At 43.5% G+C, this 22,806-nt stretch overlaps 1 protein-coding gene across 1 annotated transcript in view; it reads right to left on the bottom strand.

Annotated features, from left to right (window-relative positions):
- Nucleotides 1-20,237: 20,237 nt before the first annotated feature.
- The window catches only part of FIG4 (FIG4 phosphoinositide 5-phosphatase), an 83,327-nt gene continuing 80,758 nt past the window's right edge, over nt 20,238-22,806 (bottom strand). The window contains exon 23 of the mRNA XM_066613353.1: nt 20,238-22,584. Within this exon, the coding sequence (XP_066469450.1) occupies nt 22,407-22,584 (178 nt within the window). The 3' untranslated portion in view covers nt 20,238-22,406. The remainder of the gene's footprint in view (nt 22,585-22,806) is intronic.

Here is a 22,806-nt window from a genome sequence, read left to right as displayed (position 1 = left end):
CCCAAGTTGCCATTAGGTCCAGAGGGGAAAACTTACGGACTAAAAAATGTGCCTATAATATACATTTCCCTTTCCATAGCAAGTTTGGGAGGAATAATTTAAGCTGAGTGATCAGTACAAAGTAAAAGGCAAAACCCCTGTCCCTCTGTGCCATCACTTGGATCTGAGTCCCCATCACTGCCCCCCCCCCCCCCGCTGCTTTTTGGAAAAGAAAAAGATTCATGGAGTTCCAGAACTCTCATATCACAGATTTGACCTCTTTGTCTGAGCGAATGCTATAGCAAACTTTGTGTATTCTGAAAAGGTGGACTTTGCATGGCCAATATAAAGATTCCGCAAAAGCCCCAATTGCCTGAAATTCCTATCCCATAAAATTTAATATTTTAATAATTTAAAAAGCATGTGTGTGTGTGTGTGTAAGAGTGAAATTTAGCCAGGCTCTTGCTCACCCTCACAACTGCATTTTAAATGCAAGGCAGCACACTGGTTTTGGATTATCTTCAAGTGTGTGCTTTAATGTAATTATTAATCTCTAATGATTTATCATTAAACCTCATGCCAGTAACCTACATTTTTCCTGGCATTCTCAACAATGGTTTCTCTTTGCTGCTGGCTAAATCAGTAACTGCTGGCAGTATCTCATCCACCTGTGTTCCTTGGAACTGTTTGCTAAACCTCCCATCAGCCTCACCATGTTACCAGCTAAGCTAAGAGGCACATTAATCTAAGCATATCAATGTTTGCTTCTTTTGCCAGTCTGTACACTTCATCCTAGATAAATAATGTCCTTACTATTTAAAACGCTAACATCTTCCAGAAACCTATCTTTGGTTTATTGATCTCTTCCTCCTCCCAAGAGAGTAAGATTATTTTGAATTTTATCCAAGTACAACCTTCACAGCATAACGAAGACTGATTTTTCCTTCTAGAGTTTTGTGTACTTTTTCACATTTATATAGCACTTTTGAATGCAATAGTAGTTTAGAACAGTGGTTCTCACACATTTAGCACTGGGACCCACTTTTTAGAATGAGAATCTGTCAGGACCCGCCGGAAGTGATGTCATGACTGGAAATGACATCATCAAGCAGGAACATTTTTAACAATCCTGGGCTGCAATCCTACCCACTCTTACCTAGGAGTAAGTCCCATTGACTATCATTGTTAAAAGAATTTACATAGTAGCCTGTTAAAAGTACAGGTCTGTAACATTTCCCCAAATACAGTCACATTCCATGGTAGCATCAAGTCTATTAAAAATAAAATACTGAAATAAAAGGGAACCCACCTGAAATTGGCTTGTGACCCACCTAGTGGGTCCCAACCCACAGTCTGAGAAACACTGGTTTAGAATACTTTTGACTTTAATTCTATACTGAAGTAAAGTAGGTCTACTTCCTGCTGTTCCTATGTCATCACACACCCCAATTTATAGACAGGATACTCACAGCCCAATCCTGAGCTGCCCGGCGCACGGGCCTGCAGTGGTGCCAAAAATGCAACGGCGCCAGCTGCAGCTGCCGGCGGCTCCTCAGGAGAAGGGAACTTTCGTCCCCTTCACCCGGGTAAAGCGTGTAGCCCCACAATGGGGCTTCTTGATTCATCGACAACCCAAAGGTCGGCAGTGAATCAAGAATCTGCATGTCAGGCGGTGAGACCGATGAGGAGGCTCTGGATCTGGTGGAGCTTTGCTCCACTGGTCCTGCTTCCCTCCCTCCCCCAGGACACCTCCTCCTCGCCCTCTCCCTGCTTCCTCCTTCCCCTCAACGCCTCCTCCCTGCCTCCTCCCATGCACCCACTGCTGCTCAGTGGTCCACGCAACCACCGAGCAGCAGAGCTCCAGCGGCCAGCCAGTGCTGGGCTACCACTGGCACTCACCCAGTGGTAGGGCCCGCAAATGTGCCTTACGGCACATTTGTGTCAGCGCAATCCTAACCAACTTTCCAGCTCTGAGGTAAGGGGACAAACATTCCCTTATCTTAAAGAGACCTCCCTGATTGTTGCCCCCTCCCAACTGCAGGATGCAGCACATGCCCCATGGGCACTTGGGAACTTTGTAAGAATTTGGGTTTAAGGGCCCAATCCTATCCAAAAGAGCTCAGATGCAGCCACAATTCAACCCAAAATAATGCAACAAACTTTCTTTATGTTGAGAAGGCCTCCATGACTGCCTCTCCACCACAGGATGCAGCACACACCCTATTGGCATGACTGCATCAGTACTGGAAAGTTGGATAGGATTAAGTCCTGAGCCTGAGACAGTAGCCTGCAAAAGCTACTAAGCATCAGATGGAATAGCAACCCTGGGTTTTAGGTCTAGCACTCAAATATTTGTCCCACTCCAACAAGAGGGAGTTTACACAGGTCAGTCCAAGCCCACCCACTCCCAGCCCTGGGGCAGCAAGTTGCCACTGCCCCAATTGTTAGTGGCACTGCCTATCATTTTTTCCCTTCAAAGGTAACCATGGCTTGCACTGGCATCATCCCTTCTTCCATCATGATTCCCTTGACCAGGGGTGTCCAAAGTTTTTGGCAGGAGGGCCACATCAACTCTCTGACACAGAGAGTGTCAGTGTGTGGGGGCTGGGGGGAAAAAGAATTAATTTACATTTAAATTTAATTTATGTATAAATTTACATTAATTTACATTTAAAATTTGAATAAATTTACATGAGTTTACATAAATGAATATATTAAAGACGAACTTATATGAATGAATGAATGGTCTTGCAATAGCTCAAGGCCTATAAAAGGCCTTGCACAAAGCAAGGTTGGCCTTTCCTTTTCTGCTGCTACTGCATCACAGATGTGAAACAGCAAGCAGTGGAGGAAGCCCTCACCCCACAGCTCATGTGAGAGGTCAAACAGTCGCCCACACGCTGCGAGCAGTTGCATTGGGCCAGTGCGGGCTCCAACAAATCTCTGGAGGGCCAAAGGCTCATTGGAGACTGGGGGCTTCCTGAGGGCTGCATTGAGAGGCCTCGAGGGCTGCATGTGGCCCCAGGGCCGGGGTTTGGGCACCCCTGCCCTTGACAGAGCCTGGGGAATGGAAGAGGAAGTGAGGAGAGTGAGAGTAGAATGGCAGCAGCCTAGAGTGTCTCCTGGGAGATACAACAGGGAGTGCTAGGGAAGATGAGATGGATGGCATTCAATCAGGCTGGATAGGTTTCCAGATTAGTGAGTGACTAGCTAGAAGAGGAGGCTGTAGCCAAATGGTGGGTTGCAAACCAGAGCACCTGCTGTCACCATCAATCAACCATTGAAAGAGGTTACTTCACCTGACCTCATCAGTGGCAAGGCCTGACTCTGCACAAAACCACATTTCCTATTGAGCTACAACACACACACAACAGGCATCAGAGAAAGTCCCCTCTTCTCCAGCAGGCTGATGATACAATTACATTTTAGATTAGAGCTGTGAGGGGCATCTGAGCAAATGACTAGGAAGCATCAGGCCTACCTCAGCAGGCTCAGTGCTGCACTGTTTCCTTACCACACTTATATTTGTGAATGAGGAGGTAGACCCCAAATTCCAGGAATGGAGTGCAGATACTGTCCCTTTCTGAAGGAAAAAAAAAAGTCACAAGATATGAAATGTTGGTTTAACTTTTGTTTATTCTTCACATCAGTCTGTCGCCAAATCATGTTTCTTCTTTCACAACATTGCAAGCATTGGGTGTTTCCTCTCCACCCCTTGGCAAGAACTCAAATGCATGCTGTGGTTATCTCTCACCTTGCCTGCTGCAATGGCCTCCTTGCCCGTCTCTGACTGGCTCATCTTAGTCAGTCTGTTCAGGATTCTGTTGCTGAGATCACTACGCTCACTCATCACGCTCCCCCTCCTTACATTCCTTCTCTAGCGCACTGTTTGCTTCCAACCCAGCATAAGCTCTTGGTCCTTCCCTTTGGCTTCACCTCTCCCTACCTTTCAGCTCTTGTATCCCACAATGCACTTGCCTGTGACCTTCACTCTTCCAGTTCCATCACACTCAACTGTCCAAAGGTCTCCTGCTCCCTTCAATCTACCCTTTCTTCTTTGCTGCCCCCTATGCTTGGAACTGTCTCCTGGAACACCTACAAAATGCTTCCTCATTCTCATGCTATATTTTCTCCCCATTCTATGTAGTTAGTATAACCTAATTAGCTGTGCATAGCAACAGAATTACTATTTCTTCATCCTCCTACTTCTTTGACCTGGAGAGCAGAAACCTTGGTGAGGTCACCCTAGTGTCTGTCCTGCTCTCACAGGTCATTCTGCATGCTGTCTTTTTCCTCAGCACTTCTGTGATTGGAAAGGCACCTGCTGGGGCTGAGGTTCCCACACACTGACCTGTGAACATCAAAGAGAAAAACATGCTGCTGAAAGTCAAAAAAGAAAATAAATAATAATAAATGACCATCTCTTCATTAAACTGGCCGAGAAACAGAAAAACTATTACTCAAGCCGGACATTAGCCATGTATGATGTCCCTAAAAAGGCTTTTTCCCCAAGAAAATTGATTTTGTTGATTGTGTTTTTCGGATGATTGAAAAACGAAAGGCAGAATTTGCTGCAGGTTTCCTCTCATACAATGAGAACTGGTGCTTTTATTGCAGACCAAAGGCTTTTGTGATCCTTTGAGTTTGGGGCATGCCACTGAAAAGAGCTCCGCAATTAAACAGTTACCAGCAATTGTGCAAATAAGGTGATGAAAAACAAGATGCCTGCATTAATGCTACTGCCTTTTTCCTCAGGTAGAGCAGTAGAAAGGTGGATCTTGTTGGCAGGTGGAGAGAAATGGATACACGTTCCAATTCAGAGACCTTTTGAAGAATGAGTTTCTACCTGCAGATCTGATGGTATGATGTTGCAGGAGCCCACAGTGCTGGGGGTGTGTGGAACTCCTCTGAGCATTAGGGCAATGCACATGGCAGAACTAGGGATGACTTGATGGAGCCCTGGGTGGCATCCTGACTTGAATAACTGGGAGTGTAACAGAGGGCAGGTGAGGTGACATTTCCCTATGCTCTGGATTCTCTGGACTGCAGCAATCAAGCGCTAAATAAGAAACAATTTTGCATGCCTGGCATCCAGGGAGTTCAATGTGAGTAGGATGCAGGGTGTTATTTTTTTTTCTTTTGGTAAAAAACAAAACTGCAATAATACCCAAGACTGCAATAAAAACAAAATACAAAGCAATTTGTACATTTTGCACCAGCAGCTTTCTGATGTTAAAAACTCATAAACATTTTGGCAGCCACTGACCTACAAAAACAAAAGCACTCCTTGTCAGGGTTTGAAGCTCTGTGGCATCATTGGAAATGAAGTACACTCTGTCCATCCTAAACTGTGCACCATCATTTTCAACTCTTTTATAGCTAGTCGAATGTTTCAAAATGTCCCTTGAGATTGTTGTAGTGTGGAAAACTGGCAACAGAATGCCAACAGTGAGGGATCTCAGTGGTTGAAGGAAAAAAGAAAGAAGAAAGAAGACTGGATTAGGTGCTGAAAGGCATCTACACATTCACAATGCCAACAGGATAAAATGTGACACCAAAGCAGTAGGCGCGGAACTGCAACAAATGGGAAAGCAATTCTGACACAAAGATTGGTGTCCACAGGTTAGCAGCTGAAGCGGTCCCTTTAGAAAATGCATATAGGACTACCAGACTGCAGTTATTCTGTAGCCGATCAGTCAGCATGACTCAAATTTATCATCACCATCATCATCATCGTGATTAAATATTTTTATAGCAGCACAACAAGGTGCGTTACTATGGAAGAGGTGGTCCCAAGGAACTCACTATCTAAAACAGGCACAAGGGAGACAAAAGGGGATGGAGACTGTGCCAGGGATAATGGGGATGAATTTGATTATTTCATATGCACATGCTTAGGCTTAGATGTAGCATGGTAAAGCAACTGCAGCACTCCCCGATCTTTTGGAGCCCATGCAGCACAGAGCTCCTGGAAGTGACTGTTGATGATGACATCATCAGTTACATCTGGGTTCAGAGACCTTGATGTGATGCTGCAAAGGATGGTAAGAGATTCAGGGTGGGTGGAAGGGCCTTTCCCAGCAGGTGAAAACTGTGCACAGGAGTTCAGCCGGCCAAGCCGAGCCTCTTACCATCCTTTGCAGCTTTGCATCACAGTTTAACTGCTGGCTGGTGGGCAGTCCACTATGCCCTACAGAGTGCCTTGTGATGCCCCAGGGTGTCACAACACACAGTTTGGGAACATCTGGACTAGGGTACACAGGCAGTCAAAGGCTTTGCAGAAAAGGTAGGTCTGAGGAGAGACTTGAAGGAAGTGAGAAGGAAGGCATCCCAAGCTGATCAAGCAAAAGGCGCAGCAGTGGCGGAAGAGCTATTTGAGGGAGTCAGTGACCTTCAAGCAATTGGGGGTGCTGGCACCAGAGAAGCAAGGGTCATAGGCAAGAGTTAGGTGGCATACAAGAGCAGAGAGGGAAGGGGGGAGATCATGGCAGATTTTGAAGGTAAGAACCAGAAGTTTGTGCCAGATCTGGGAGCAGACAGGAAGTCAGTGCAGGGATTTAAGGAGGCACATGATGGGAATAGGGTGACAAAGAGAGGTGAATAATTATGGCAGATGGAGGTGAAGGGATTGAGACAAGAGCAGTTTGCACTAGTAAAGACGAAAGATGACCAGAGGGTGAACTAGGTTTTCACTGAGGGCACAAAAAGGAAGGGACATATCTTTTTGATGTTGTAGCTGGAGAAGCAACATCAAATTTAAGATTCTGCTCATAAATCTATTCCTCGCAAATGTATTGGAAAGAACCTGTGAAGATCACTGTTCCCACATAAGTACTGTGCCAAACTGGACAAACTTTGAATCTCCAGCAGTGGTCAGACAAATATCCTGAAAAGGTCCCGATGGATGGATCTGGTCTGAGAAGAGGATGGGTTCAGCAGCCCCAAATCCTAGCCCCCCTTCCTGGACCCAATCCCATGGCACAGTATTTCCACATGAAAAATGGAGCCATAGCCCCTTCAGGCAACCATTTTATCCTGTACTCTATCACACATTTTATGACACAGCTGCACAGTTCCTGGGTCAGGTGGATCTGGGCCTGAAAATATGACATTGGAAGACATGTGCTAGACATGTCCTTAATGTCTAGCACATGGGACCCAGAGCTTGAGCTAAACTATATTTCAGTAGATGCTTCTCTTTATTAGCTTGATAGCAGACATTTCTTTACAGGATTTCCAAATCGAGACACCTTTTAAAATTGGACCATTCCTAGTAGTATCTGAATGTACGAAGCTGTGGTTGAAACCAGGTTGAAACCTGGCTCACTACTGCTTAACCGACAAACCACCTATAGAAACTGGGCTCTTGAGGAAGGGAAAAATGTTGTGCTTCTTACTGAAATAACAAGCCTCAAGGCACAGTGTAAATGCTTGGATGTGTCACCTCTCATTTTAACTGAATTTGTTTCTGATCTACGGGCAGAAATCTGCTAATAGAAAATTTGGGGTAGAAAACCACCATTGCTTCCTTCCTACTGAAAGTGGCTGAAAGATTTCACTTCCAATAAATTCTGTGTCAAAGACTCATAGCAGATGTTGGAAGTGGCTCATGCACGAGTTGGGAGAGGGTGTCGGAAGCAAAGGTTTTCCTCCAGGCTTACAAGCCAGAACCCTGGGATGGTATCATTAAAGAGCTAGGGGGACTATCAGCAACCACCCACTGATCCAAGGCAGTGATGCCTAGTGCCAAGCGCTCACTCCCTTCCCATTCCCCACTCTTCCAATCGGTATGAACATGCAGCTTAATGGGGAAAAGCCTTGGTTGTTCTATTCCACTGCCACCAGCCCAGGATGTCAGGTGGCCAGGGGGGTTCCCTGAGCAAAATCCCTTGCCTAGAATAGGATGTGATCTCAGTTGGTCTCTATTGAACTCACTCTTACAGTAGTGTCTGCAGAGCAAAGAGGTTGCCAATCCACTGTTATCCCAGAAAAAGGCAGTTTGATTTATATGCAAAAAGCTTTTATTACAAGATTGATAATGGGAAAAGGGGAGTAACACAATCTAATTGAACAGAGGCAAACATTCTTAAAGGGCTTGGTTAATACAAACAGATTTACTAGAGGTACATATATAATTGACAAGTAGATGGAGCTAATTGTGCTGGGCCTACACATCCCTGAGTTAAAGCCGGGAAGATTAGAAATCCCTCCTAACATGAGGCTTGTAATATAATAAGATAGGAGAAAAAACAGGGAAAAGAAAAGATAATTTATATGAGCAATCATTATAGTTATAATTATAATTAATTATATAGTCATTGGCAGCAGACCAGGGCAGGAATCATTCAATTAAGAGGAATTCTTTTTTTTCTTTATGGTATTTTTTGAGATAACCCTAAACATGACAGACTAAAGTGACTTTATTTATACAGCAACAACTATATATAAGCTGCTAACCCTAATAGAAAGAATAAGGCTGCAATCTTAACCACACTTTCATGAGAGTAAGCCCCATTGAACAAAATAGGACTTACTTCTGAGTAGACCTGCTGAGGATTGTGCCCTATGTCCCTGTCCCAAAGGGAAAATGACACAAACAGGGAAAGGGGAGGGAGATTGAGGGGGAGGGCTGGATCTGGCCTGGATGCCTTTAAAAGGGGATTGGACAAGTTTCTGGAGGAAAAATCCATTACGGGTTACAAGCCATGATGTGTATGCGCAACCTCCTGATTTTAGAAATGGGTTATGTCAGAATGCCAGATGCAAGGGAGGGCACCAGGATGAGGTCTCTTGTTATCTGGTGTGCTCCCTGGGGCATTTGGTGGGCCGCTGTGAGATACAGGAAGCTGGACTAGATGGGCCTATGGCCTGATCCAGTGGGGCTGTTCTTATGTTCTTATGGGGGGGGGGGTTAAACAGGAGAAGAAAAGCCTGCAATTATTGCAGTTACCATATGCTTACACATCAGAGATTATACCAACTCTTTCACAGTAGTGTTGAGAAGGGTTTTGAAGGAGATAAGAGAGGCAGACTGAGAGAGGCATACTTGAGTCAGTGTAGGTAGGGGTTTAAGGCGAGACTTTAAAAAAAGAGATCCAGTAAAACTTAGCTGAGCTGGAAAATATGGCTGGTAGACAGCAATCTCAACTAGTACCCAAAAGCATGCATATTCCAGTAAAATTGCCCAGCAAAAAGATAAGCATCTATTCTAGGCAATTATACGCTTCAAGTTTTCTGTTATCTATTCAAATGACAATTTGTGGGGGGGGGGGGGGGAAGTTTATTCAGAATTGGTCCTATCATTTTGGTGTGATGGAGAAATATCATGTTTATATTTCAGACTGTTGCATATTTACAGCTGCCAAGGAAAATAGGATCAAATGCCCTTTTTGAAATTCTAATTTTAGAATTGACCTAATGATGTACTATTAAAATGTGTGCCATGAAGCCAATCCAAATATACCACTCGTGTGCTGGCAAGACTAGAATAAATGCTGTCAATCGAGATAATGGAATTATTTTTGGTATGCATGCATTACTCATGAATTTAATATTGTGCTCTGCTTTGGTTCACTTGGTTATGGTCCAGCTAGGCAATTAACAGCCCGATCCAACCTCGGGCCAGTGACAGTCTCCTACAAGCTGCCAGGGAGTCAGCCATTGCTAAAGTGCCATAAGACACACTGATGTGGCCAGAATGAGGGAGTCACCAGGGAAGAGGCCAGTGTAGGTGAGCACTGGGCCTTCACACCAATTGGAGGAGCTCCAGGAACCACTGGCAGCAAGTATGCCACCAAGTGGTATGGGGGTTTTCCAGGGCAGGAGGGGGAAGGCCAAAAGGGGACAAAACTGGGTGGAGGGAGAATGGATAGGGTTCAGATCCTGGAGGGGGCAGGGACAGTGGGAGAGGCTGCTGTCGGATCCCATTCCCCGTCCCGGGCCTGAAAGCCCCACACAGGGCTACTTGGATCTGCACCAGCAATTTAGCTGGTATAGATCCGAGTAGACCCATAGAGGCTGCCAGGGCTTAACATTTGTTCCCTTACCTTGAGAAGAACTCCTGGTGCGCCCCTGGCCCTGTGAGATACAGCAGCGGCCATTTCAGCACCATGGTACCATGGCATGGGCAGCCTCATTAGAACTGGGCTACCCAATAATTCAGGAATCACAAAATCTTCCTTAGAAAGGTTTAAGCAATGCCAGCATTGTACCTCAAGACAGTAGATATCTGAGAAGGAAAAAAGAGAAAGGTTTCTTACAGCCCAATCCTACTGGACTTTAGTGTTGGTTGAACAAGCATTCCTCCAGCACCGTCAAGGGAGTGCAGCAGGATGAGGTCTCTTGTTATCTGGTGTGCTCCCTGGGGCATTTGGTGGGCCACTGTGAGATACAGGAAGCTGGACTAGATGGGCCTATGGCCTGATCCAGTGGGGCTGTTCTTATGTTATGTTCTTATGTTACCATCTTACAACAGCCATGAAAGGTGCTCTGACAGCACATGGAACGGCGTGCTGTTGGAGCCTTCCTGTGTGCTCCAGAGGATCCTCTGACACTGACCAAGGCAGTTAGGATGGTGCGGGAGGCAGAGTGGGCAGGGCAAGGGAAGGATGAAATGAGATGTTAACGGGGCAGGGGAGCACCAAACAGGGAATTAACAGGGCAGATCAGCAGCTACCAAATTCTAACCTCCTACCCTGACCTGATCCCAGGCCTGGGTCCATGCAGTCCTGCACTAGTAATTTTGCTAGCACAGTTCTGACTAGATCCTGTTGCGCTGTGGAGGCATATCCGGAGGAGACCTCTGTGAAAGCCCCATCACCACAGGATGCAGAAGGAGCCATTCTGGTGCTGCTGTGGTGGTAAGGAGGAACCATGGAATTGAGCTGTGATTCTGAAATTATTCACATGCTTTCAAAATTAAAACATAGCCGTCCATTCAAGTGCAATGTATTGCCATAGGATGTTATGAGGGCATGATCGCACAAAACATGAAGGTATACATAAGAAAAGCCCTGCTGGAGCCAGTCAATGCCCTTCTAGGGCAGCATCCTGCTTCCCCACAGTGACCCACTAGCTGCCCCCATGAAGCCTAGAAACAAGAGAGGAAGGCCTACTTCTCTTCCACCATTGCTTCCCTGCAACCAGTGGCGTAGCTAATGATCCGGTAGCCCAGTGCCAAGCTCAAAATGTTACCCCGGAAGTGATGTCATAACTGGAAGTGACATCACGCCTGGGCTTTTTAAAAAGTGAAAATTGGGAGGAACCCACCTCCTCCCCGCTCACCACTCACTTGCTCTGCTGCCTCCCCCCAGTTAGTGGCATAGCTAAGGCATCTATCTGCAACTATCTGTCAAAGAAGATTTTGTAACCTCCCCCGCATGACAAAACCAAATTTCATTAAGTAAATAAATAAAAAGTTAATGGTTCCATGCTGAATCATAACAGCATCTCATTGGCACTCAGAACAAACAGTCTCATAGGTCAGTTTGGAGTTAAGCAAATCTACTTTTTGTTCCACAAGTCAGTTGTGTTTTCATTTTCTGGTTAATTGGCCATAACTTTTGATAGAAAACTGATATTCCAGTGCCATTTATTTCATTGCATTTAGCATAAAACTACCTTTCCAATGATATATAACATGATGGTATTGTTCATACATACCAAGATTTTCACAGTTTTGATCACTAGTTTGATCAGCTTGTTGCCTCCCTAAAGCTTGATGCCTGGTGCAACTGCTACCCCCTGAACCCCCTTAGCTACGCCACTGCCTGCAACTGGTATTTAGTGGCATAGAGATGCTGAACCTGAATGTATCGCGTAGCCATCATGAGAGGCAGCCATTGATACACCTGCTGTGTTAGACCATGAATTTGTAGAATTCCCTCTTAAAGCCAGCAATCATCACATCTTGAGGCAAGGAATTCCATAGACTAATGATGCACTGCCCAAAGGGGAAAACTAATAGTTTTGGACTATGAAAGGAAGACACATGAAATTTATTTTCTTTATTACAAGCCAACTGTAAGATGAAGCAATTGTACTAAAATAAAAGTTAAGAAGTGCAAACAGATGACAGGTAAACTAATTAGAACCCAATTATATTTGGTATATCTAATAAACACAACAAAGCAAGGGGACCTCAACACAGTTATGGTTTTTTTAAAGAATATATATCTATGGCTACAAAATCTCCACTTTCATAAATGAGTCTGTAGAGACGTCACATGATTGGCTTTTATTCTTTGAACCCCTAAACACTGCTAGGCTGATTAGGACTAAGTACATCCAGTTTCTGTTCCAGCTTTATTACATTATCTCTTCCTGCTTTTCTAGACTGACAAATCTGGAAAATGAAATTTAGATCTTATTTTAAAGTCCCAGGTCAGGTAAGGCAACGATTGAGAATTCCCTCCCAGAGAATCATGTTAAAATGACATTGGTTATTACTTTTCCAGTTGAATGTTTGAGCTGATTCTAAGAGACAGATTAATGACTTTAATTTTCCCCTCCCCAGTCAAATACATAAACTTGAAACCTACAGTCTATGCAACAGCCAAATATTTGTATTTTACTTCAGCTCACTTTATACAATGATTTGTTCAGGAATTACAGCAGAAGCATCCATATGCCCTCTGATTTTGAAAGAACACTCTAAAAGTGGCAGCTTTTTCCGCATTAGGATTTTTGAACAATTTATCAGTAAGAAGGGAAACAAGATCATAAGTGTGCAGCCACTCTCCACTTCACTCAGTCTGGCCTGTATTCTTCCCAAGGCTGATGATGCAGATTCAGAGCTTTCATTACTTCACTGCCCCTACACCCACGAAAGACAAAAGGCGATGAATTGGATTGACCTGCGCCACAACTTTATTGGAAATGAAAATGCTGCAACATGTTCAGATAAAACAGGGGTCTCCAAAACATTTTGGCACAAGGGCTGCATTATATACCTGACACGGTGTTGAGGACCAGAAAATAAATAAATAATACATACATGGGGAACTGAGGTGCTGAGAGTGTGACTACAATAAAGGAATGGGGGTGAAAGGAGGAGGGGAGCAGAGGACAAAACTGACTTGCACAGGAAGAGGGGGAATGGATTTGAAAAAGCATCAAGCAACCTACAATGCCCCCCTCCCCCCAAAAAACTTTTGGTTTCATTTTCTGCTCCATATATGTTTAATGTAGGCATTTAATTTATATTTTTATTTATATTCCACCCCAGCATCACATATATCTCATTCAGCCACTAGAGGTCCTGAACGTAATGCAATGTAATGGAAGAATTTCATTCCATTACATTTAGCATCTGTAATGGCTGAATGCGGTATAAACCCGGAAGTACATCTTTTGGCCTATTTTTAGCCCTGAGAGGCTGGGGAACTTGCAGGTTGGATAAAAACCTTCAGAGGGCTGGATGTGGCCTGCAAGCCAGGGTTTGGAGACCCGTGAGATAAAAGAACAGTTGTGCCCAACAGCAGTGTGAACTTAAATCTACTGGGCTTCAGGACATTGTCATCTCTTGCTCCTTTTCTCAGGTGAAGCCAACCTGTGAGAGCAAGCAATGGCTCCCATTTGTCTCAAGATTTCTTTCTACTTCACATTCTCAAGCTGAACCAACTTGAAGATGTGAATGCAGATGCAGCCTGAAGGACCTGACCATTCTCACCCATGGCATGCGGCTTTAAGGGACTGTAATTCAGGCCTCTCCTTGCTTGTGAATACTTGTTCAAGTGCTCACCAGTCCTTCCCAATTCCCCCCAGATTCACGCTGCCTCTGCTTCTAGTGACCATGCAAGAAAATTCCTAACAATCCATCAACTTCACAGTAGGCACCCCCCCCCCAAACACGTATGCCAGTTGAGCAGAAGGGTAAAAAATCGCTACTCAGCCTAAAGTGACTTAGTGAGAGGTTCATTTCCTGAGTTTCAAGGCCATATTCACCAAGTCTAGATTTTAACCTGATGTTTCGTCCTATACTCTGTAGGGCATTGTCAAGGGACTAAAAATAATAATAATAATAAATAATAATAAACTTTATTTCTAACCCGCCCTTCTCCCTAAAGGAACCCAGGGTGGCTTACAACATATTAAAAACAGATTAAAACATAATTTAAGAAACAGATAAAAACATATTTAAAACACATTAACAGAAACCATAAAAACAGTAGTCAGATAAAAGTCAGAATAAAAAAGAGCGTAAAACAGCAGTTCATAGAGGAATCAGGCCTGTAAAAAAACAACTAAAAGATGTATAAAAGATGTTAAAAGGCCATGAAGTCAGAAGGCTTGTTTAAACAGCAGGGTCTTCAGGCCTCGCCGAAAAGTCTCAAGAGAGGGAGCCATTCTCAAGTCAAGGAGAAGGGAGTTCCATAACGTTGGGGCCACTACTGAGAAGGCCCTGTTTCTTGCCGCCGCCCCACGTACCTCCTTAGGCAGCAGCACTTGTAAAAAGGCCTTCTCTGTAAAAAGGCCTTCTCTGATGTAAAAAGACTTCACTTCTCTTCACTTGTAAAAAGGCCTTCTCTGTTGACCTGAGAGGACGAGCCAGATTGTACGGGAGTAGGCGGTCTCTGAGTAGGCGGTAGGCGGAGTAGGCGGTCTCTAAAAACCAAGCAAACGCCTAAGAAATACTATAACTAGGAGCAGAGACATTAAAGCTTCACTAAGTGCAGACAGAAAACTGAAACAAACATACCTACCAGAAGTTCTGCCAGAAAAACCCAAAGCCTGGACAATTGTGAAGGATCCAAGACACCCCAGGATACACCAGGCATTTATAGAATTCCGAATGAATGTGGCAAAGTATATATTGGCGCCACCAAAAGGTCTTTCAATATCAGACTCAAAGGACATTGACGATATTGCTGACTGGGGCAGGCTGATAGATCAGCAGTAGCTGAGCATGCCCTCAGTATGGGACATTGGATTAGACTCAGGTATTGGTTAGACAGCAGCACTACCAGACATAGATCTATTGAGAGGCCATAGAAATCCAAAAGCATTATAAGAACAAGAATGGGAAAGAGAAGATCCTTAGCCTCAACCATGATAGGACTCCTGTGCTCAGAAACACCAGAATTTTAAAATTCAGTAGAGAAGAGGGTGAAATAGCAGGTGCCTTTAAGAAAGGAACTGAACAAATGGATGGAACAGGTGGGTGATGAAGTTATAAACACCCTTGTCTTGCCATCAGATACGAGTGGGCTTTGCAGAAGTCAGATCACAATTGCCCAGGCTTAGGGTTCTATTGAATTTCTAGCAGGGATATTTGTTTTGTTCTGTATTTATTGGAGCCTTAACATCCCTCTCCTAGTTTCAGTATTTCTTAGGTGATAGTTTAGTTTTAGCCCCTTAACAATGCTCTACACCAGGGGTGTCCAAAGTTTTTGGCAGGAGGGCCACATCATCTTTCTGACACTATGTCGGAGGCCGGGGAAAAAAGAATTAATTTACATTTAAAATTTGAATAAATTTATATATGTTTACATAAGTGAATATATTAAAGATGAACTTAAATGAATGAATGAAGGTCTTACAATAGCTCAAGGCCTTGCACAAAGCAAGGCTGGCCTTTCCTTTGCTGCCGCTACTGCATGACAGATGTGAGACAGCAAGCAGTGGAGGAAGCCCTCACCCCACAGCTCACGCAAGAGGTCAAACGGTTGCCCTCACGCTGAGAGCAGTTGCGTCGGCCCAGTGCAGGCTCCAACAAACCTCTGGAGGGCCAGAGGCTCATTAGAGAATGGGGGTTCCCTGAGGGCCACATTGAGAGGCCTTGAGGGCCGCAAGTGGCAACAGGGCTGGGGTTTGGGCACCCCTGCTCTACACTACAGAGTATAGGGTGAGTTAAAATCTAGACTTGATGAATGTGGCCTTGCACCTTGGGGAATGGATCTCTCACTATGTGATAGTTCCAACCACAGAAGCTTTAGTTCCTAAAGTGACTGGTTAATCCATACTATGAATACTGGAATGGTGGGCATCGTCTTCTAAGTAACCCCAAATGGATGGAACAGACTGATCAGAGACTAGCTTTGCTTCCCCTCAACTAGTTCATGATGGTTTAAACCAGCACAAGCCTTATGCCTTTTCAAATGGGGTGAGGCAAAATTGACTCCCTGCAACTGGTTTGGGGAGCAACAGTCAACAAGATTTTACTTTTAATAAGCAAATGTTTTACCCAGAATTCCCTCTGGTTAGTGACAGAAAATGAGAGAGTTGACACCATTTCTCATGGTATAAATACTGACTGCTTTCATCCCACTGTTGTTGCTGGTTAAACAAGTTTTGCAACATTACAGAAACAGGTTTTTGAAGCGTTACAGAAACTTCCTGACTAGAGGTGATGGTGGAAAAAGTTCAAAGGTTGTCAAACACCCTTCAACTTTCATTATCTTTGAGATTTGTTTAGGGAAGATTGATGGTAACCCCAGCAGAAAGGAATCATGTGTACAGATGGCAGACTCCAATTGAGGAGACCTACAGCCCAATGCTATTGAAATTCCCCCACACCAATGTAGCATGAGCATCTCAAGGTTTGTAACGGGGGTTACAAACCTTGAGACGTGGCTCCTGGCTGGTGTCATATCTAGCAGAAAGCCACATATCACCTTTAAAACTGATAACAACATGTTCCACATGGAATGTACATGCAATCCATGGCAACAGTAACAGCTTCTTATGTTCTCAGATGACTCATTTTTAAGATTTCTGTTCCAGGGAGTTTTATAAGTAATGTAGCAAAACCAAGCATATTATGGGAGATGGAACATATGTCAGAGAAGAAAGGCAAAAGAGACTGCAAGAACAGTGAGGTTGGAGGATGAATCACTGAGTAAGGGATGATCAGGGAAGGAGAGATTCATGGTCTAGGACAGGGGTGCTCACACTTTTTTGGCTCGAGAGCTACTTTGAAACCCAGCAAGGCCCGGAGATCTACCAGAGTTTTTTTTACAATGTTCGCACCATCATAACATATAACATTTATGTGTACAATGTATGTTGGTGTACCTTGAGCCCCACTGAGTATAACAGAACTTACTCCTGAGTAGACATGCCTAGGATTAGGCTGTGAGGCTGCAATCCTAGCCACACTTACCTGGGAGTAAGCCCCATTGAGTACAATGGGCCTTACTCCTGGCATTTCCTCCCAGAGGCACCTGAAGGGGGGGGTCGGCACTCCGCGATCTACTCATTTTGCCTCGCGATCTACCAGTAGATCACGATCCACCTATTGAGCACCCCTGGTCTAGGAGTTATTGTGAACTCATTTTGAATGTATATGGAACAACAATACAATCTGTTTTATGTGGCTATCACTAGATTGTGTATAGCCCTGGAATTTAAATGGTGGGTATAGTTTACATAAATTAGCAAACAGTAATACAGAAGCTGCCTTACTTAAGTTCTAGGTTTCTGTTTGTAAGTTGCTTTGTTCTTAAGTCCAATATCACTATTATCAATAGCAAACATGTTGTGAAATATGAAAAAGTACAGGCATGCCTTGGTATCCACAAGGGGTTCTGTTCCATAACGCATGTGGCTAACTGAAACCATGGATACCAACGGATGCCCCCATACCCTCCAGAGGTGAGGGGAGACATTAAAAAGTCACTTCTGGTTTTAAGATAAAACTGGAAGTTGCAAGGTTTTTGCCTTTTTGGCCATTCTGAGACCCACAGCAGCTGCAGGCAGTCGCAGGCCTCTGTGGGCCTCAGAAGGCCCTCCAGGGGTGAGAGGAGCTGAGCTCACCTCTGAGGGGTGCAGGAGGCCCACAGAATTGATCCATGGTTAAGTGAAACTTCGGATACAGGATCCATGGATACGGAGCCCCCTTGTATCTGCAATGCAATACCCTATACTGTGTGATAAGGAAGAATTAAGAGAAGGATGGAGAAGCTTCCCTCAGTTTCTTGCTAAGAATCATACCCTTGCAGCAGCCTTATACAATCAGCTAGTACATTCGCCTGGGAATACTGGGTGCTGTAGGCTTATACCATAGTCTTTCAAGACTGAAGGTTGCCAACCATTTAACGCTCCCTGCTCTTTTCTACTTTTAGATTAGAAGCTTGGGAATAGCGGTATGCCTTTCAGTGGGTTTCTTATTTCTCCAAATGTACATCTGAATGCACATAAAGGCATGTGTGTAAAAGCACCTATGTGTTGAATCTTTTATCCCACTCTTTCCAATACTTCGATTATCATGTTTTGGTACTCTGTTAATGGGATCCATTTTGCCTCCAATCGGTGTCTACTTATTCTTACATTAAGTCACTGTCAGTTCCCTGTGCGTAGTATCTGCCCCAAACGACCAGTCCAAATTCATGATACTTTGGGTGATGGAATCCTGACCTGCCATATTTGTTTCCTGAACATTCGTAAGTTTAATGTTCTTAGTAGGAGAGCTTTTGTAATGAGATTTCTTATTTCAGAGCATAGAAAATAAAAAAGTCGCAGCAGACCCCACAAAACAAGTCTGAAAGACGGCAAATATAGATATAGGCAAAGGCAGAAAATAAATTGATTTACAGTGAACTGTTTGCAATGAAATCCTCCTGTGATTCAGAGAAGAATAACTACCATACTGCACAATGAACATCCATATGACTGTAAGGAAGTAGCGGTCACTTAATAAAGTAAAAGAGCCACCTATGAAGCACAGCTTCTTAAATGGCAGCTTCAGCAGGCTAGTTAATTGCTGGGAAACAAATTCGCCAGTGTTGGAAAAATGATAATTGATTAAGCAATCAACTGCAGAGGAAGGAGTTGGAACACATAAGGGCATGACAGAGGTCACAGTAACTGCAATATCTTCAAATGCAGCTGGGTATTTGTCCAAAATGAGGATTTGATCAAATGAAGTAGGAACATTGATACTGAATTTCCTGGGGAAAGATACAGTAATAAAAGTTTATAAAGCTAGTCAAGTATTGTAGGGTATAGACTGATCCATTGCAAGTAACTAGTAATGGCTAAGCACGTCAAAAGACATTTCCATGGCCTTCAATCTTCATGTGATATTAAACACACAGAAAGAGAATCTGGCTGCATTTGACTACAGTGAAAATGTTCCTCAGATACACCTGATCCTACCGGCATATTGTCCTATTTTTTCCCTCTCAGTTACTACTAGACTTTGGCACAATGAGAGCAGTATAGGATTTTTTTAGGGTCAGTTCACACATTTATATTGCCTACATGTGAATTTCTGGGCGTGGAGTGTGGGAGATGTTGATTGTAATTTGAAGCACAAACATGAGCTTTTTCCAATCAGAATATTCATAGCAGGACAAACACTCACAGAGGGCCAGTTTGGACAACACCTTGATCATCCAACCAGCCCCATGCACTGAAGGCCATGCATGCTCAACTATTCACGCAGGTCCTGGCCCCTGTCCTCCCTTCTGAGAGACTTTGGGACATTTTTCGTAATCTCCTGGGGAGGCATTTCATCTGAATGACCCCTCTAAACATGCCAATTAACCAACTTCTAAAGTTGGTTGGTTGGTTAGTAAACATGTGCCTGTGCCCTTCTTCTATCTGCATACACACAAACATCAGTGCAGTGTCTGGAAGTGAGGCTGATGAATTATGGCAGGTTGTGCCAGTAAAAAGTGTATATGTGCATGCAAAAAGAAGTCTGAGGGCTGAGTCAAACCGCTGAGTCTGACTTTGCTCACCTTAGCGCCAAATCAATCACAACTCATTGTCTAGTTGTGTTCTGTTCTAGCATAGTAAGAAGTTTGTGAGTTACAGCCCAATCCACCACAAGTTCCCACCTGGTGATGCAGCAGTACCAACACAGTGTCTGCTGAATCCTGCAGGGGAGTTTTGGTCTCCAGAGGCATTCTATGGGTAATGGAACATTCGTTCCTTTGCCCCGGGGTAAGCTCTTGCAGGCCCAGTGAGTCAACTTGGGCCTGTGCCAGTGACATCGCTGGTACAAGTCTGCATTGACAAGTCTGCATCCTGAAGATGGATCAGGCTTGTGAAAGGGGTCAGGATTTGGCAGGCCCTGCTGCCACCAAGCGCTTTCCTGGGCCTGATCTGCCCTCCTCCCCACCTGCTGCCATCCTGTTCTACCCACCCCCTCCCTGTTCCACCCCCCTCTCTTTGACCTTGTATATGGTCTTTCACCACCCCTGAGGTAGTGTGTATCCGCCGTCCATCATTGCCTGAACCAGGCTGCTCATTGCTATCTCTCTTTCTCCAAGAATTGCAATTTCAATTTTAAAAAACAGCACTACAAACACCAATTATCTTTTCAGAAGCAATTTACCATCTGTTGTAGTTTATTTTTTCTTAGCCTGGCAGATCTATTAAGTTATCTACAGGTATAAATATTTAACATAAAGAAAAAAGGCAATAAATTAGCTGCTAAAATGAATCACATAAACATCTGAATTATATCATACTATATGTTTTAAACAGCATCTACAGCAGATATCCTTCTTTTGATGTAAACATATCGCATTATAGAAAGTCAGTGTAGAAAAAGGCAAATTGCACATAGAAGATCTTTTCCCATCCATTAATAATCACTCCCATACAAATGGAATTTGTCTCTTAAGTCTACCAAAATTAAATGCAACTGAAACAGAAATGGTGACCTTAGATAGGAATGTGTCAGAGCAAGTGTGCTTTTTGAAAGTAATCTATTCTTTCTTGCACTTTATAAAGCAAATGTTTGCTGATTAACATTGGCTTTTTAAATGTAAAATGTCACTTTGTGTTCTACAAAACAAGACAGATGACTTCAAGAAGAAATATGCCAAACTGAACTCATCACTAAATTAAAATCATATTTTTTAATGGAAGGTTTGGAATCTTTGGGATAAGATCTGAGAAGTCATCACAAATGCATCAGCAGTGAGATTTGGAATACATGTCACGCAGATTATCATACACTGACAGGTTTTGCCATAACACCTGCTTCCCTATGGGCAATAGTTGCTAGTCTAGACTGGAAGCTGCTTGCCACTGAAAATATGGCTAGGCCTAACTTGCTGATTATATTTGTCAACATATACATGGCTGCTGGCTTGGCCAGTACTAAATGTTAGGCAGGTGGCTGCTTACCAAATGTCTAGGTCTGGTGGCGTCTTGCTTCAGTGCAGATAATGGCATAAAAAGGGGAAGGCTCCCCAAAATCTAGCTGCATAGGCAATTCCCCCAACTGGCTCTTTTGACCCTTTAAATACTGATATAACTGGCTCCAGGACCCATCCAATTTTCTTCTGTTACTGCAGTTTAAAAATAAATTCATTCTAGTAACAACAAAGAGCCAAGTTTGCAAAAGAGAAATTCTTAAAAAGATAAACGTTTTCACAGGTGTGTATGACTGGTCGTGGGAATCAGAATTATTAGATTTAGAATGGAGAACATCAGCACACAGCCCCTGAAAACAATAGGCAAAACAAATCTGTTACGCAAATTTGTGCGTAACAAATCTGGAATCTGCATTCCAAAGAACAGGTTATTTGTGGAAATACTGAATTCCTCACCAAATAACAGATATTATATTATTACTGGATCCCATAATTGAACAATTATCATAAAATTTGCAGTTGCCTGCAGGGGAGCACTGCTGCTATTACAACCCTTCCATAGACAACTAGGTGCACAAATGCATTACTCTCAAGTCATGGCACGCTCTGTTCTTTATGATCTAATAGCAAAATACATTACTATGTGATCAAATAAAATTTTCATTGCACTCAGCTCCAATAGGAAAGTTTTAGAAATTACTTTGTGGCACACAATTTTCTTGATGTGCTGCAGGGACTCTGTCCATAGCAACAATAAGGAGAGGTATAGAATAAAACTCAATTCCAATTTCAGCTTCTCAGTATGGTCACTTAACCTGCTGGCATTAATCCAGTTTGTGCTACCTAAAAAAACCCCTCTACAACACAAGAAATTCACCTCAGATCCTACCCTATGAACATCTTGGATGGATGGAGCGATACGTCTTACATGTGATATTTTCTTTCACAGCACTGTGACTGAAACATACCTAATAGTGCCCACACAAATATTTTTAAGAGAAACTCAAGGAAGGTCAAAAGGCTCAATATTGTAGAAACTCATTCCTGGCCATTCCCACTGGATATATATACTGATATCAAGAGCATTTTTCCTTCAGTGTCTGAGTAACTTGAGCCAAGCAACATCCATAATTAAACAGAACACAATTAATGTGAGCAATTTATAAACCTGCCAATATGCATTCTGTTACTTCCAAAGGTTGTTTTTTCTTTCACATGATTCTCAGCAACAGCGGATTCTTCTTTACTACTGCAATGACATTTCAGATTATGCCATTTGACACAGGGAAGGGAGTACACATCAGAGATACATGTGATGCTTTTCCACTGAGATTTTGGGGATCCCGTGATTTTGTATTCAGAGGAAGTGGCCATTTTTCACATGTATCTGTTTCTAATGTATTCTCGGTAGAGGAGGATATCGTCTTTTCCCAGTGGCTGCATGATGCCCTTGCCAGCCTGGATGTGAGCATGAAAGATCTCGATAGATTTCCTGTCTACTTTAGGAGGTTGGACTTCATAAATATTGTCTTGGGAAAAGGCAGAGATTGGTGTTCTGTAGAGAGAAAAAGGAAATAAGCTACATTAAATTAAAGACAAACAACAGAAAGGCAGAAATTCTGTTTGGCAGAGCCTTTCTATAGACATCAGCACCACCACCAAAGAAAACGTTGAAGTCTGTGAGGGACAAAATCATTTATGTTCCTCTCTGTGTCCTCCATTCAGCAGTTGGGATCCTAGGCCACGGCACCTCATGAACTGAAAACAACAGGAAGCT

The sequence above is a fragment of the Tiliqua scincoides genome, chromosome 1 (genome assembly GCF_035046505.1).
Source record: "Tiliqua scincoides isolate rTilSci1 chromosome 1, rTilSci1.hap2, whole genome shotgun sequence".
Taxonomy (NCBI): Eukaryota; Metazoa; Chordata; class Lepidosauria; order Squamata; family Scincidae; genus Tiliqua; species Tiliqua scincoides.
The sequence above is the reverse complement of the archived record's forward strand: the minus strand, read 5'-3'. Positions and strand labels throughout refer to the sequence as shown.